The sequence below is a fragment of the Panicum hallii genome, chromosome 2, assembly GCF_002211085.1.
Source record: "Panicum hallii strain FIL2 chromosome 2, PHallii_v3.1, whole genome shotgun sequence".
Classification (NCBI taxonomy): domain Eukaryota; kingdom Viridiplantae; phylum Streptophyta; class Magnoliopsida; order Poales; family Poaceae; genus Panicum; species Panicum hallii.
Window position 1 is genome coordinate 1440851 of NC_038043.1, and position 17490 is coordinate 1458340.

Genomic DNA, 17490 nt, shown 5'->3' on the forward strand with positions numbered 1-17490 from the left:
AACAAATGGTGAAGGAACACCAATCAGCCAATCAAGAACAATGGAATCAGTACATATAGGCAATCATCAAACTCCCAGCATTCCAGACAAGACTGATGGCCGGAGTTTAAAGAGATGGTGCAATATGCAAGCTAAAGGTGAACCATCATATATTCTGATACGGCGAAGCACTGTTCGCTGCACAGTCAAGAGGACAGGTAGCATGAATGCGCATGCCACACAAATAATAAGAAAGGGGAGAAAAATAGTTGGCAAGTACCATTAGCAAGTGCAGGGTGCAGGTGATGAGTTGCTAGCAAGCTACGAGGCCAATCAAAAGCATTGACGACACTTGGACGGCCAGGAGATAAGATTCAGATCTCAGTATCTCACACGAGAGGCTCAGAATGGCTTTGCTTTGCTCCAATCCAAGTGGGAGAATAGATGCAGAAGAGACAGACACATGGCCCCACATGTCAGCTGTCTGATGCCTTGCAGCACAAAAAGAAAAGACCATTTGACCAGAGTATGCATGCATTGCGGCATGTGCGCCTTTTCCACCTCGCAAAAAGACATGTTCCAGAGGCTGGAAATAAACGTTCCAGTCACCCTGGACGGCTGCTGGAACATGTCCCGGGCTTTTTGGCTCCTCACCTAACCTATCATCTGCGTCTCCGAAATAGTTCATCCATGATGGTGCGCGCCACTAGTTTGCAAGCCAGCTCCACCGAGGGTGCTGAATGCAGCGACCAACACACGAGTAAAGTCCAAGCATCTAACCTCCAACGGTTGATTCAGCATCTACCTTTCCGGCACCACTACTGGAAATAGTATGGTTAAAGAAGATTCAGTAATAAGAATGCAGATGATGGTGGTGGAATAATCTCGATCGAAGACCATCTAATCAAAATAAGGGTCGTCAGATAAAAAACTCAACAGTGATTGGTCGTCTCTTTGTCCTTGCCGAAGCCTGCCCTGCCTCACTCTCCTCTCTGTGTCTCTGATGGTGATCCCTGCCGTTGGATCTTCAACCACCTTCTGTAAGTAACCTAGGAAAAGTACATGTATTTTGAATCGGAGGCACTGGCTACCTTCTGTGTCTCCCGTCATCGAGTACGTGTGGCTTAGGCTGTTAGCCAATGCATGCTAAATCGGTTGGACTTGATGACTTGCATTGGAAACTTATTCTATTCACTGAATTGGATACCTAGGCCATGGCGAGAAACTTCCCAACTTTACAAGATGTTAGACCAACACTAAGTGGCAGAAACATCATGACAACTTTTTACTTTTACGAGCGTCAACTCCTGTTCAGGCGGCCGCCGGTGATTTTTCAGTCATTTACAGGAGCGTTAGCTAGCGGCTGGAGCAAAACGCATGCCAAGCTGAAATTAAAGCCGGAAACCCAGGCGCAGGAAATTAAGTCTAAAAGCGAGCGGCAATGCCGGGCAGGACGCCACGTCATGCAGCCACAAGTCCCAGTGGAGCTCTCTATCTCCACTGGCCGGGCTGGAATTTTCTTGCACCTCGCTCGGCAGGTCGTGCCTGTAAAGCCTTGGGGATTCTGAATCTAAAGGCGGAAGGCCTGAACAACTATGGTCGTTCTCCCCCACTAGGATTTCTGATGTGCTCGATCGGAGGAAGCTAACGTGGGTCGCCAGTGTTGCCTGCTGCCTCGAAGTCAAGAACACAACAGGAATAATCTGTACAGACCTATTTGATTTGGCGCGGAACAAATTGTTTCACAAATCATTAGCTCAACCTTCAAGAAAACTGGTTGTATGGTCATTTAATTTTGAAAATACCTTCCAAGTAGGAATGAGGTGAAAATGCAAATTTAATTATACGTAAATCTTACTATCGCTAATTGGAAGCTACTTTTAGAGCCTCCATGTTAATCCTCGACGCGCTAGGAATTGAAAAGGGTAAAACCTAGAAAATTCCATAAAAACTAGAAATGTCCGGCTATCAATCTCCACACCTGTGGAGCATAATTTACTGTTACTATTTGCAGGCACACTAGAAAAAAAATCCTAAAAATTCCACCAAAAGATAGAATGAAACATTTGGTCATGATTCCAAAGGGCATGTGCTCGCTTCCATGTATTCCCGACCTGCCTTTTTGACACCGGTAGGTTCGCGCGTGTAATGATCCTATTCGGTTGGCAAGTACATTGCTACACGTTAGTGGTCTTGTAGATTGTCTTATGCAAATCCACGTAGAATTTTTGATGATGTGGAGGAGAGAGGGGGAGGAGAGAGAATAAGGTGGTTGTTTCGCGAAACAACCGCTTCATAGGTTAAAATTAAGGAGATCGCTTACTCACCATCGTACGAGTCGTTGTTGTCATACTACTCACAATATTCCCTTTTTCCATTCCACAAATTAAGAGATATGGTACTACTATGAGAAAAAATAACAATCTATTATAGAGGTTTTCTGTTTAGTCGTGCCAAAGATGACGTGCCTCTGCACAAAGACCGCCAATGAGACGGTCCAATATACTTGCCCTTTGCTAGTTCGAGCGAGGATTCATGCATCGGAAACTGGGGCGCCGTGCCCGCGCCGGTCCGGCCAATGCACGGCGAGAGTTAGCCAGCTCGATCTGCAGGACAGGCTATGGGCACTAGCCACGCAGGATCTCGCTTCTTCGCTTGGATGGGCATGCAATCCAAGGACGAGCAGCGGAGCAGGCGTGGCCGGCGTCTCCGTGTGTGCCCTGCTGCCGACGACTGCCACGCATGCCGTGCGGTTCAGAAAGATACATGCTCGATCACATCGCGTAAGCTGCCGACGTTGTGTACGTTTGCTGCTGGTTTTTGCATTGAGACGAGATGATGGCGCGGTCGTCGGCAGATCGGTGGTAAGTTGACTCGCGCGTGTGGTGCACACGCCGTCGTGTCGTATCGTGTGGACCTTCAAATGGACCAAGGCAGGGCTGCAGCACAACAGTGTACGTTTGTGTCTCCTAGCTAGCTAGCTAGCTGCACCTCCCGCGGCTAAAAACAAAAGGCCTTGATCTATAGCTAGCTAGATTTCGTACGTGTACCTAATCGCCTTACCTTATCTTCCACTGTGAGGACTGAGGACTTACTAGCTAGCTATAGTGGCGCCTGTATCTCCATGTGCAAGGCCCATCTTTCTACCAGCAGATCAACACGAGGGACGGATCGAGGAACATACGAAGATCCATGAGAAGATCATGATGCATGCATGAGCTGATCGAGCAGCAGGCTAGGTAGCAGGGCCCTACTGCTGAGTAGTCCTGGGAAGTGGGAGCAGTATCAAAGACCTGACAACGGTGGGTCCACTACGGGAGAAGCCTCATTTGCCGAGTGTCTGGCACACTCGGCAAAATAACATAAGCATTCGGCAAAGTTTTTGCCGAGTGTTGCACTCGGCAAACGGCAAAGAAAGGGTCGGCAAAGGCCTCTTTGCCGAGTGTTTTTTGTCGGGCACTCGGCAAAGACTTTGCCGAACGCCTAATTCTGCTCTCGGCAAAAAAAATGGCCGTGACGGCGGAAGAAACGGTGACGGACGTTTGCCGAGAGCCTGAGAGAAGCACTCGGTAAAGTGTATGCTCTTTGCCGAGTGCTGGTGTCGGGACACTCGGCAAAGATTATGCTGTTTGCCGAGTGTCCTGCGTCAGCACTCGGCAAAGTGTATGCTCTGTGCCGAGGGCTGGCGCAGTGACGCTTGGCAAAACGTATGCTCTTTGCCGAGTGCTGGAGGAATGAGACTCGGCAAAGAGCGTAATCTTTGCCGAGTGCTGACATCAGGACACTCGGCAAAGAGCATAATCTTTGCCGAGAGCGGCGTGAGAGGCACTCGGCAAATATATAAATTTTTTTTGAAAACGCTTGTTTTCTCCCTCCCCGACCCCGGTTGGGAAGCCTCACACAATAGTTTTACAAGTTTACATAGCTACACAGATGCATCAAACAAGCTGATCGACCACAAGTTTTACAAGAGTTTAACAACGAAGTTAATAAGCAATGCAAAATAGTTTTTACAAGAGTTCAACGGATAAATTCACAAAGTTCACAAACAGTTATCAAAACCACTGATTACAACAAGTTCACAACAAATCATAACAAAGAATCATTTGACTAATTTCGAGAACCATCACCAAATTGGCTAATTAGATTGAATTTGGAGAAACATGAGGATCATTTGAGGCCGCCAATTGATTCTGCACAAAGTAGAAGAGATTACATGTGTGAGACAAGAAAAATGACGATCATACGTGACTAAAACTTATCCATACTCATAGGAATAGAAAACGGATCAGGAGGTGGAGGTCGAGTTGAGGTGGAGAAAACAACAAAGTTGGCAGAGCAACACCCGTTGCGGTGCCAAGGCTCTGCATGTAAGTAAGAATCTCCCTCATCCTCAGCCGCTCGGCCTCACGCTCGGTGCTCATCCTCGCCTCCAAGTCCACACGTAGCCTCCTCTCTTCTTCTAGCTGGTCCTGCAAAATTTTCACCCCAATGTTACAATAATGCAAAGAAAAGATCTATAATAATCAATAAATGACATATAAAGAAATAATAACCTGGAGTGCCTGTATCCGGTACTGTGAAGTGTCCTGCCGAGATCGTATGGTTGGGCTCGCGCTGGTGCTCCTTGCTCTAATCTAAGATAGAGTAGGAGTAGAGGACGAGTCGATTGCGCCGTCGGCAATCCAGTACCGCCCATGCTTCTTGACTCCTCCGACCCTCATGACGACTTCACCGTCAATGTCCTCGGTGGTCGGATTATAATCTAGACTATGGGCTTCCGTTGCCATCGATGTGTACTCACTGAGGCGGTTGTGGGCGGTCGCATTGCTGTATGCCTCGGGCCCATCCTCCGGGTTGTAGTTGACATCAGATGTCACCTTTCCTTTGTGGGCCATAGCATATGCCTTTAAGAGGGAGCAAGGCTGGCCACCATGTGACGACGACTGCGAGAAAACCAGCAAGACAATTAAAAATCATGCATAATTGAGTGTTGGATTAAATAAATGAATTCGCGTGCCCATGCTTCAGGGTAATGTTAGGTCGTTACCGACCGAACAGTGGATCGGAGCATCTATCATTCCCTGGCTAACTAATAATCTGGCCCATGGACGCGCCAACGACGACTCATCAACGCTGGCCCTTGGTGCCGACCAGAAGCCAATTAAACAGGAAGCCTGTACATGCATATCCATCCATTGCGACGTCCTAGCAGTGGATGGAGTAGGTGACTCGACGACGATCATGGCGGCCGGCCGGGCGTGTGCCACAGCTGCTAGAGATCACAGCACTGTTACCGGTGGAAATCTACCGTTAGTACCGGTTAGGCACCTGGTGCAGAATGGGCGGTGCTAAACTCGTATGCATTTAAACTGGTATGCATTTAGTACTAGGTATCATGCAGTACAGTTGGGGCGGCAGTTTAGTATCTAACTTCTTTATTTTTTTATTTGCTTGCTTATGTTTCTTTTCTTTTCTTTTTTAGTTTTAATTCGAATTCATATTGTATCCGTTTGAGTTTAGCTAGCATTCATATTTGTATTTGTATTTGTATCTAGCATAGTAAAGACTATATATATATATTATATATATACAGTTTATATATTTTAATATTACAAGTAGCCATATAAGTTGCTTCCTTACAAGTATTTCAAATATATTACTAGTCTTTATCATCGTCGTCGGCCCTATTTGGATCTAGTCGACCCACGCTTATCCTATGATCTGCATGAGATTCTCCCTTAGGATTTATGACCTCATAGAGCAGAAATCCACAGAGTGTTTCCTAATTGTCTTGACTCTTTCCAGTTCGATGAGGTCGTCTTTCATTCGCAAAATCTATCACGTGCAAACATCTTTTTTTAAATTAATATATGTACAGAATTAAATGGAAGAAATTATTCTTAATTCTTTACATGCATCGAATTGTTTTTGCGTTATTTTCTTTGGACCACAAAACATATGGATGAATTCACATGCATATTACCTGCATAAGTTATTTTCTTCCGCCTGTCTCAAATACTATATACACGCACATGGGTTATGAAATATTAATAGTGTTTAAAGAAATGGAAAGCGATGTGTGAATTGTATTTATACCAGAAAGTCCGTTTTGATATAAAGCGCACCCGGGTTCTCTATGACTCTTATGTGATTTTGAGGAAGCAGGTCCATGCTTTTTGGAGGATGTCTATGAGGTTTTGATATTCTTATGGTCGAACACCACAACTCGGGATCGATCAATCTCGATAGAGAGCAAGATCCAGTGAAAGCTGTTGATACACATATACAAATAAAATGTTCAATATACTTATTACCAAATTGAAGGCATATAGGAAAAAAGAGTTGAAGAGCTTACTTGAAGTTGTACGGCAACAGAATAAATGTACAAGTATTCTGCCCATCCAAGACCATGAATATGTTGTTCCCGGTCAGTGGCGGAGGACGGATAAAAATTGAGGTATGGCGGAGTCAATCAATCTTCAAGCAACAAAACTTCTATTTATCACACGGATGTATGACTAACAAACCACTTGCCTACTTCTACAACCGCTGAGGAGGGCTACTTCTTTTTCTACTTTTCTCTATTGTCAAATGCTCATTACTTAACTGATCGAAACTAAGAATTAAGAGAAATATACTACTATAGAAAAAACTGCCATACCTTGCCTCCATGGTCCTCCACCACTGTTCTCGGTCCGATTTGTTCACTTGGTTGGAGGAATGCTTACGAACGATAGGGATAAATGCTCACTTCTCTGGCGGTTAGTGGCTCAAAAAAATTTGTTCACTAATATCAGGGACGAATTCTCACTTCTCTGGCTGTCAATGGCTCGAGGAATTATTAGGTTGTCAACCCACGTGCACGTTGGTCATGGGGGAGACGTGACAGTCAGTGGCATGCATGGAGATTGGAGACCTAACGGGGTCTGGATCACTACTTAATTAGCTCATCCTTCAACGAGGTAGGCTGTGTAGTGAATTGTATTCAAGAATCAGATATTTTCCGGTAAACAAATTATCAGAAAGCTTTCGTAGCTCAGTTGGTTAGAGCACCCGTTTAGTAAGCGGGAGGTCTTGAGTTCGACTCTCAACGAAAGCAAATAATTCCTACTCTATTATATTTATTTTTCTTACCTTTCTTTTTATTATTTTTTCTGCTCAGTACCAAGGTTTTTCCACAGTATATGGTGACAAAATGTTTCTTGATTACAGTGCCGTAAGTTTGAAAGCGAGCACAGCACACGGCACAAGCTAGTTTGCATAAACATCTCAAAATGATATCTTCCAGGTGAGGTTGCATGTCATTGCCCAAAAGATTAAGCCACGAGGTAAAACCGCAGCCCTGCATCGTGCTCGCACTTTTGACTGGGAGCATCATTGTAACAGCGTTTTGAGCACAACTCGGAGTCTCAGATTGCAAACATGACCTTATATTCGCAGTTGAAATCAAACTTTTCCAAGTGTATCTATCTATCCTATATTATTTTTGTGGCACTATCTCCTTGAGAATGGGAACAGTTTAGACTGACGAAAGCACGTCCGGAGTCAGACATCTGCCGCGCCGACACTCAAACTGGTTTGAACTTTGAGATGTGGCAAAAGCCATGGACAAATCAGCCTCGAGCCCTCAACAAATAAAAATGGAACTGCCCATGTGCAGCTTCCCAATTCATCTCCAACTGATAATCCTAGTTAGTGCTCTGCAAACCCCATCTTATCCACTCATCAGTTCGTCGATGACAGTGGTCAGAGTAGCAAGATATTCAGACTTTCAGAGGTTCATCTGACGCTTTTGATGCATGTCTGATTCAGCACTCGGCGCGTATGGTCTTCAGCAAAGATTCAGTGAGATGATGAGATCACGCGGACAGTTCAAGTTGGACTCGTCCGTGTTGGTTGTTCCCTCCAGGATCAACACTACTTGGTGCCTTTGGCAGACGATGGCTCGACTAGCAAACGTCGGCAAGATCGCAAGTGGGATTGGATCCTGCCGATCTGGAAAATGTGCTGAAAGGGGTGTGAAATCTGTGGACGATGTCAGGCTCTGCGCTTTGCCTTTGGTCAAGCTCAAGCTCTCGATTAACCAGCTAAGATGTCTGCCCTGTTCAGATGGCGAGATTTGTAGCAGGCGAGGCTAGTAAATTTCATCAGTGATTTGAAAAAGATAAAAGCAAAGCTTATCAGTGGCTAGGTGTCTAAAGTAGTACAGTGGACATGTCGGAACTGACGCAAGTTAGTGTTTGGCTATCGTAACATCAAACTGTTCTGACAGTAACCAAACTATTCTGACAGTAAAAAAAAAACATCAACCTGTTCTGAATTTCATAGAATGATGTCTACCTATAGCCTATGCTTGTTTTGCTTTTTACCGCCTTTCAGGTAGTGAGACTGTGATGTTGCTTGAGAGAAATTGCAAGATGCTGGATTCATCGTTTTCTTCTCTCTCTTTTTTTTTTAATAGTGGCACAAGAAGCCTTGTTCGGCATTTCGAATTCCTGACAGGCCCATTACAGAAAGTACAGTAGTGGGCCTGTGCTGCTAGCTATGGCATGCTCAGCTTTGGACCTCAGAAAATTGCACGTCCTGATCAGTCACATCTCCTTCAGACCTGAATGAAAATGCAGCGCTGAGTAACTCCAAGTAAGGTGCCCATAGCCCACTCCACACTATCACCTTGAGACTGATACTGAACCACGATGTGAGACCGGGTGGTCCATTTGTGGTTTGGAATCAATGTGTTCCAGACCACCAATTCCTTGCCGACACCGCAATGCGTTCCTGAATCCTGATGCAGACTCCTCTAACACATTGACTGCATTCAGTAACGCCAGTAGCTCACTGCTCAGCACCCATGTCTGAAGGTTTGAGTGCAGCAGCATCACTGTGCAGGTGCCCTTGACTCCCTCATGCAGAATCCAAAGCAAGTTCTTGGACCATGGATGGATCAGGATGTTTCCCTGCATGTGGGCTCATGAGAGGCATGACCAAGGCTTTCTATGCATTGGCAGCAGGCTTGCATGGGGTCCTGAACCCAATTTATGATTTTGGGGCCTGGTCCATTTTGGATTGGATTCAATGTGTTCCAGAACAGAGCACCACCATCTTGACTCTGCATTGAGTCTTAGTCCAGTCTCCTAACATTTTGACTGGCATTCAGTATTGCCACTGTGCAGTTCCCATGTCTCAAGGTTTCAGTATAGCCATGCTGGACCAATATGCACTGACTGAATTCAAGAAGAATCCAAAGCACAGATTCTTCTCGGACCACGTAATATATAGGAACCCTTTGTAAAGCAAGTGTCAGTCCAAGGAAATCAATCTGAAAGCTTATTCTTTTATCTAAAAACTATGCACAACTGCTAGCTTATAACACAACCACCACATAAAAGTAGATCACACAACAACTCTGCTTTATTCTTACACAAATATTAGCACACTGCTAGCTTATAACACAACCACCACATAAAAGTAGATCAGACCACAACTCTGCTTTATTCTTACACAAACCGCACACTGCTAGCTTACAACACAACCATGCGATGAAAACAAGATTCTCCTTGCACCCAAATTAACTCATAATCTGACGAATCTTCATCACAAATCACTTACTCCATCAGAGCGTTAGCAGTGTGCTTCAGACCAGAACGTTCTGAATGGTTACTTAAACAGGAGGGGTCACAGGGGGTTGCTCCAGAATGCCGGCATGTGTGAGCAGTGCCCAGAGATGGGTCATGAACTCCCCACCGGCGGCGAGCTTCTCGGCGTGGATCTCGGCGTTGTCTGACGGCGCGAGGAAGAGCACGAACTCGGCCCAGAAGTCAGCGAGCAGCTTCCACCTCCGCGCCTCTGGGACCACGTCCCTGAGCTCTCTCCCAAGCCTGCCCCCCATCTCTAGGACTGTGCATGTGCTGTTGCTCGGCAGGAGCCCCATCATCATCAGCTTCTCGCACCTGCTGCTCACCGTGTCGCACCCGGCGAGGCTTTCCCGAGCATCCACGACCACGCCGTCGAGGACGCGCTGGGTGTCGTAGCCATGGCCGGGCAGCATGTCCGGAACGAAAGCTACCAGGTAGGCGCAGTAGTCCGACAGGGTCTTGGCAACGCGCTGGTCGCCGGTTGTGGGAACCGGGTGCCCATCCATGGCGATGGTCGTCCCGATGTGCCACACGAGGATCTTGTCTATGTGTGCGGGCATGGTGCAGGCCCATGACAATTCGTGGCTTCCAAGCTGCTGCTGGTTTCTGGCTAGAGCCGACCGCCCATCTCCTAGCTCCCCGTTGCTCTCCTTGAACCCAGAAAGGACGCGCACGATGACTTCATCTGACAGCACGACCTTCTCCCCAGCCTTGTGTCCCTGTCTTGTTGCGTCGACCAAGCCCCGTGACAGAAGAGGCAGCACGTTCCTTGGGCGGTAGTCGAAGTTGAGTAACAGGGAGTACTGCCCAAGTGCTCTCTGCCAGGATTTTTTTGCTTCGCGTTTTACTCTAGGAAGATCATGCTTCCATGACCCCATGGCTCGTTCCAACCCATAAATGGGGTCATCCATGAGCTGGAGCTGGTGCACGACGAGCCACCTGGTGTCCCGGCCGCCCGGCGAGCAGGACAGCGCCAACACGACGGTGAGCAGCACGATGGTCACCCAGCGAGTAACATCTGTCCCAGGGACACTCTGCTCCAAGTTACTGCGATGGTAGTGCCTCCTGAATGCTCGGGAGATGCCATTCCAAGCAGCAACAGTTACCACAAAGTAGAAGGCCAAGCCCTTGTAGTCTCCTGACTTGGCATCGAAGCCTGTGTAGAGGAAATCATACAGGAACGCCAACTCCATCTCCACAACCCCGAAAGCACGAGCATAGTTACCTTCTTCAAAGATGAGCCCCCTGAGAACGAAATCCAGAGTCTTGGCGAGGCCAGCCTCGCCAATCCGGTATCCACACAATCTCCGCTTCAGCAACTTGAACAGTGTGAAGGAGAGCGCGACATCTTTCATCGTGTCCATGGCTTCCTTGGTGTAGACGCCCTGGGTCTCGATCCATCGCCACACTGAATCAATGGTGGTGTACTTTACGGTCACCTTCCCTCTTTTCAACAAAGTGTTGAACCCTGACCGTGTCACCTCGTTTAACTCGAGTCTGCATTCAGGTGTGGTTGGGGGAAGCAGGGAGGCTAGCTCTTTCTCACCGTGGAATATGTACCTGTACCCTTCCATGGTTCTAGGATTCAGAGGAAAACGATTCGGAAAGCCCGGACACTCGTGCCCGGTCATCATGTAGGGCATATTTGGAAGCACTCCACTCAAAAAAATTGCTCCACTCCACCAACTCTATAAAATTGCCATCCAAATATGTACAGCTCCATCAACTCCAGCTCCAGAAAAAAAGTGGAGTTGAGGGCCAGATCCACGTTTTTTGTGGAGTACCTCAAGAGGTGCTCCAAAAACACTAGTTTCGTACCAACTCATGAAGTTGCGAGGTAATTACCCACCATACCACTGGTTACAACGTACCGGTTGGATCTCCTACTCCTTCCCTCATCCCGTCGCCTCCTGCCCCCCTCCCCTCCCGCCGCCCCCTGCTTCCCACCTCCCCCCGCCCCCAGCGCCACCGCCGCCCCCTGCTTCCCCACCCCCCGCGCCGCCGCCGCCGCCCTGCTGCGCCTCCCCCCCCCCCCCGTGCCGCCGCCGCTCTGCTGCCCCCCCCCCCCCCCCCGCCCGCGCTGCCGCCGCCCTGCTGCCCCCTGCTACCCCCCGCGGCGCCGCACCCTGCTCCCCCCCCCGCGCTACCGCCGCCCTGCTGCCCCCTGCTCCCCCCTCCCCGCGGCGCCGCCGCCCTGCTGCCCCCCCCCCCCGCGCTGCCCCCTGCTCCCCCCGGTAAACGGAGCTCTTGGCCTGGAGTAGCTTTCCTTCCCCCTGCTCTCCTCCCCTAGCCCCGCCCCCTGCCCCCCGCCCCTCCCAACGCTCCTCCGGCGAAAATGGAAGGCTCTGCCGGTGCTCGCTCTCCATTTGTTCCGCCGGCTCCTGCGGCCGGCCTTGGCAGCGGCGACCTCGACGACGAAGTAGAGGAGCTAAGCTCCATCGGCGGCCGTGGCTCCATGACATTGGATCTTTAACATTATTTGGTTGAACAATGACATTGGAACATTATTGTTGGGCTAGCTTTTTTGGAATGAACAATGTATGGGTACTATAGCGTATTGTAGCAGCGGAAAAAAAACAACCCAACCCTTCATCCAACCATCATGGGCAAAATAAACTATTCCTACCAAATTCTCATATTTCTGGAGCTGAAGCACCACAATCTCCCAAACGCGTACGTCAGCTCCAAGTTTTCGTAGAAAAGATAGAGTGGAGCTGCCAAAAGGTGGAGCTGGTGGAGTGGAGCTGGTTTTGGTGGAGTGGAGTGCTCCCAAACATGCCCTAATCAGCAACCACTTTGGAGTGGTTCAGCAAGCCTTCCTTCCTGCTAGCGTTGCTCAAAGTCCCAGACTTTCTGTAGGTCAAGATGAGGCTCTGAATCCAGATGATCCAGATGGTTGCAGTGTAGCTTCTGATCTTGTGACCTTCGCAGTTCAGAATCAGCCACAGCACGAGGACGATCTGCAGCACGTGCTGCACGAGCATGCTCTTCCTCCGCTCGATGTCGTGGATGCTGTAGACCGAGATGGAGTCGGCGCTCACTTGGATGAGGAGGAGGAGGGTGGCCCGCAGGACGAAGGTCTGGTCGCGGAAGGGGCCGTCCTGCAGCAACCCGACGGTGTAGGGGCCCAGCACGGTGAAGAGCGTGTGCACCGCCCACACGAAGAAGCGGAAGAACCCCTGGCTCTGCCGCCGCCGGCGTGTGCCGAGCAACTCGACGAGGATCCAGAGCAAGGCGCTGAAGAGGACGAGGACTTCCACGCGCACCAACCGGCCTTGGGTGCTCTCCCAGCTCTGGGCCAACATTGTGGTGGAGTTCTTCATCCCCATGGCTTCGTCTCCATGGTCTGTGGGGTCTCCAAACTAAGTCCACTCTACTACTCTACTCTAGAGGTGGAGGGAGAAGGTAATTAAGGTGACGAAAAGGTATCCAGACATTAGAAACTCCTCCCTAGTCCTACTGCTTTAATTTAATCCAAATCAATTTCTCTCATTTTAACAACTCAGGTGGTGATATATATAATATTATAAAGTTGTCTGGAGTTACAAAAGTTTGACTCAAGAATAAATTAAAATGTCTTACGTTTTGAAATTGGGTGAACCACCCAGAAATAATAAAAAAAAAGCGGAGATCAGTCCGGCTCGCAAGATAAGCTTACTTAGTACATTAGCCTATACATGACACGCACCATAAATAATATTTTTAAATATGAAATAACATAAATAATACATTAATAATGATAGACATAAATAATGCATTAATAATGATAGACATAGTAATTTAGAATTTTATATTGGTGCACTTTAAAAATTTTTATAATTATATAACTTAGATTCAGATTTAGGAGTTAATTTAACCATTAATAATAAGATAATTAGATAATTTATATACAAACTTAGAGGTTATTTGATATTATTTTTATAATGGCATATGTGGATAATTTTTATGAAGATTAGGGGGTTACTTTATATTATTTTTAATAATAGCAGAGGTGGGTAATTTAGAGGGGTCACTTTAGCTTATTTTTATAATGATAGAGGTGGGTAATTTATTATAAAAATAACAGATTCAATGGCTATTATGATTAGAGTTGTATTGCCGGATGTTTCTATTTTTTTATGAGAATTTTTAGAATTTCTCTACTTTTTAGAATGTCCACCTAGAATTCTAAGTGGCTTCATGTGGAGGCTTCAAAAGAAGCCCTCCAATTAGTAAAAGTAAGATTTCTTTTTATAAGCTGCGCACGTATTTTAAGATACAAACCTCGTAATTTTTGTATAAAAATGGTATTGTTGTATTCGTCTTTGAAAGCAGTATCCTCTGATTGAGATTTTTGTTGCTAGAAACAATGTAATATAAGAGAGATCGTAGATCAAAATATAACCTTTTAGATAATGCTGAGTTCAATCACGTCTCATTGTTTTGGAATGGAGGGAGTAGTATACCTGTACTTATTTTAACACGGTCCTAGACTATTTTGGACCAATATCCCTTTTTGTACAACTTTACTGGGACGAAAATGGATGAGAACAGGTGGGGGAAACCCATAACCATTTCCATGTTCACATTTTATGACCAGGATATGGGAATGGAAAACAGGTATATGAGTACCGAAAACCAACAAATTGAAACGGATGATCACCGGTAACGGTAAATAAATCAGGATGATCCATGTTGCTTTTAAATGTATGAGCTATATGAGCTTCAGTGAATTTTCGGATATGAATTTAGCAGGAGTTTTAAATAAGAGCCATATTACATTACTTGGCGGCAACTATAGAGCCATCACAGGTTGCTTTCCCTTGCCATCAGCAGTCGCCATGCCTGGCTGCCATCTGTACTAGGCTCTGCGTGAAACGCGCAAGCTGACAGCTGACCCGGATGCCGGATGCCGGATGCACACTGATGTTGCCGGCCGACTGGAGAAGATGAACACTCGAAGAAACACCGAGATATGTTTCTTAATGGCATGGATCACGTCAGGCAACTCAAAATTCAGAAACCCCAACCAACTTCTGTAAACCAAAAAAAACATGAAATATTCATCCACTCTCCAAGCAATGATCCAAGCCATCAACATAACTCAACTAGTTCTGCGTAGGAGTAGCCTGTAAGGCATGCCCATAAGTGTTACATACACCAAATTACACACTGCATAAGCTGTACTCCACAGTACAACAGCTCACAGGATCGACTCGAAATCTGAATCCCTAACGAAAACAAGGCACAAACAACAGATGATAACGCACACTGCAGGTGGGAATCAAGCACGGCTAACACGTTAAACTCTGCATTAGATTAACAGAGCGATAAATAAAACGATGATTGAGGTACACATTACTACATGTATACACATGTGTATTGTGTTTAGAATATTTAACGATTGAGAGGAAGCACGGCAAGCAATTTTGACTATTAGCTATACTTCCTATTTTTCTATAAATTTCTAATACTTAATTATGCCTCTGAACCTATCAGCCTGTGCGCGAGTATGGATTGATTGACTGGTTAGTCTAATCCGCACGAAAGGTAAGTCAGATTTCTTTGGAATCCAAATTAAAAGGAGGCTTGAACATATGGACAATCAAACGTACTAAAAAAATTCAGGTGCATTAGCTTGAGGTAGACATTAGAGTATTGTGTTTAGAATATAACGATTGAGAGAAAGCACAGTAAGCAATTTTGACTATTAGCTATGCTTCCTATTTTTCTATAAATTTCTAATACTTATGTCTTTCAACCTGTCAGCATAGAAGGCAAGGCAGATTTATTTGGAATCCAAATAAAAAGGAGGCTTGAACGTATGGACAATCAAACATACTAAAAAAAATCAGGTGCAAAAAATAGCGTTCGTACCCCTAATCTAAGTGCCAATTGTGATTCTATCTCTACTTTTTAGGGTTTGTAAATTTGTCCCTAATTTTTTTTGAAACAATGCCAGACTTTACCCCTACTCCATTAAGGGCACTTGAAGGTGGCAAATGAGGTTGGAAAATGACAAATATACCCTTGCAGGTGACAAGGTCAGGGTCGTCGTCTTCTTCTTCTTCTTCTTTTTTTTTTTGCGGTGGCACAAGAAGCCTTGTTATGCATTTCGAATTCCAGAGCACCATGATCCATGAAAACCTCAATGCCAACTCCTGACAGGCCCATGACAGATAGTACATTAGTGGGCCTCTGCTAGCTATGGCATGCTCAGCTTTGGACCTCAGAAAACTGCAGGTCCTGTTCAGTCACATCTCTTTCAGACCTGAATGGAAATGCAGCGTTGAGTAACTCCAAGTAAGGTGCCCACATAGCCCACTCCACACCATCACCTTGAGACTGATACTGAACTACAATGTAAGAACGGGTGGTCCATTTGTGGTTTGGAATCAATGTGTTCCAGAGCACCAATTCCTTGCCGACACCGCAATGTGTTCCTGATGCAGACTCCTCTAACACATTGACCTGCATTCAGTAACGCCAGTAGCTCACTGCTCAGCACACATGTCTCAAGGTTTGAGTGCAGCAGCATCACTGTGCAGGTGCCCTGGACTCACTCATGCAGAATCCAAAGCAAGTTCTTGGACCATGGATGGATCAGGAAGTACACCGAATGTTTCCCTGCGTGTGGGCTTATGAGAGGCATGACCAAGGTTTTCCATGCATTGGTAGCAGGCTTGCATGAGGTACTTGCTGAAGTTTTTTAATGGTTGCTTACAACAATAAACTGTTTCAGAGTGTTATTAGTGGAGGATTGGACGGGTGAGTGGGTTAGTGCTTCAGAAAACAAATGTAAGTTGACCAGCAAACTTGCAGGATTCCATTTATGCTTCTTTTTTCTTCACAGCTCCTTCCCCTGCACAACTGCATTTAGTCTTTTTTCAAATTTTGATCCAGTCCACACATGGAACCAAGCGATGATTAGGGTTGGTGGTGCGTCCCTGTTCGATCATTTGCTTCATCCACATAGACCTGTCTCCAGCAATTTCTTGTCAGTCTTTGGTTGCCTTTGGCAAACACTGGAGTTTGAACAGTTGGACTTGGAGCTTCTGGTGGCCAAAAAATACTTCAGTTCAGCCTTCCACAAGCGGACGCATGATTCAGAACTGCTAGGATACTTTTACTGTCATTCATCTGCATATAGGAGCAGAGAAAAGAATGTTCAGATCAAACTGTTACACGCGATTGATGAATCCTATTAATGGTCCAAAAACTGAAGATAACAATCTGAGTGTGTAATCCACTGAGAAAAAGCAAGACGCAGTTAAGACCAAATCATTCCGAATGATAGCCGAAAGCTTTGTCCTAACAAAGTATCTATCTTTTGATCGATTTTGGACAGCCATCACAAAAGGCGTACAAATGATGTGACATTGACCACTCACACACAAGTGGATTATTCAGTGCACCAACCTTTTCTCTTCTGATCATGCTGTTGCCGAATGCCAGAACATAGGCAGTCGAAAATCTGTGCAGTGTAGTCCATGGGATGTTTCGGGAGGTGACCATCTACGTCTTGACTCATCCTAAACTGCTCCAAAAGACGTGAAAATGTTGGTGCGGTTTCAGTACTCCTCCAAGGAGATTGATGCAGGCCTGCCCTGTAAAAAGTGAGCAAGTGCTTGGTGCGATGGCTTTTCATCAGCTGATACACTGACTACAGCATGGAGCCATGGAGGCAGCGCCATCTGCAACTCTGCACTCAAGCAATGAGAGGAGAGATGAGAAACGAATTACTACCATATTTTTTTAGCGACAGTGGTGAACATTGACTGATGGTATGTTGGTTTGATTTTTTTCCCTACTCTGCTACAGTCACAACATGAACATCCAGAGTGACAAAGGACTATAATCATTGCACAACGACACATGTGCTATGTCTGAATGA

The 17490-nt window shown here is 46.2% G+C and overlaps 1 protein-coding gene and 1 non-coding gene across 2 annotated transcripts; one reads left to right on the forward strand and one right to left on the reverse strand.

Annotated features, from left to right (window-relative positions):
• Window positions 1–7007: 7007 nt before the first annotated feature.
• On the forward strand, window positions 7008–7081 carry TRNAT-AGU. The gene has a single exon. It is a non-coding gene; the product is annotated as a tRNA-Thr (tRNA).
• Window positions 7082–9643: 2562 nt separating this feature from the next.
• On the reverse strand, window positions 9644–11191 carry LOC112880022. The gene has a single exon (XM_025944471.1). The coding sequence runs from the start codon at window positions 11189–11191 to the stop codon at window positions 9644–9646; it is 1548 nt and encodes a 515-aa protein (XP_025800256.1).
• Between the last annotated feature and the right edge of the window lie 6299 nt (window positions 11192–17490).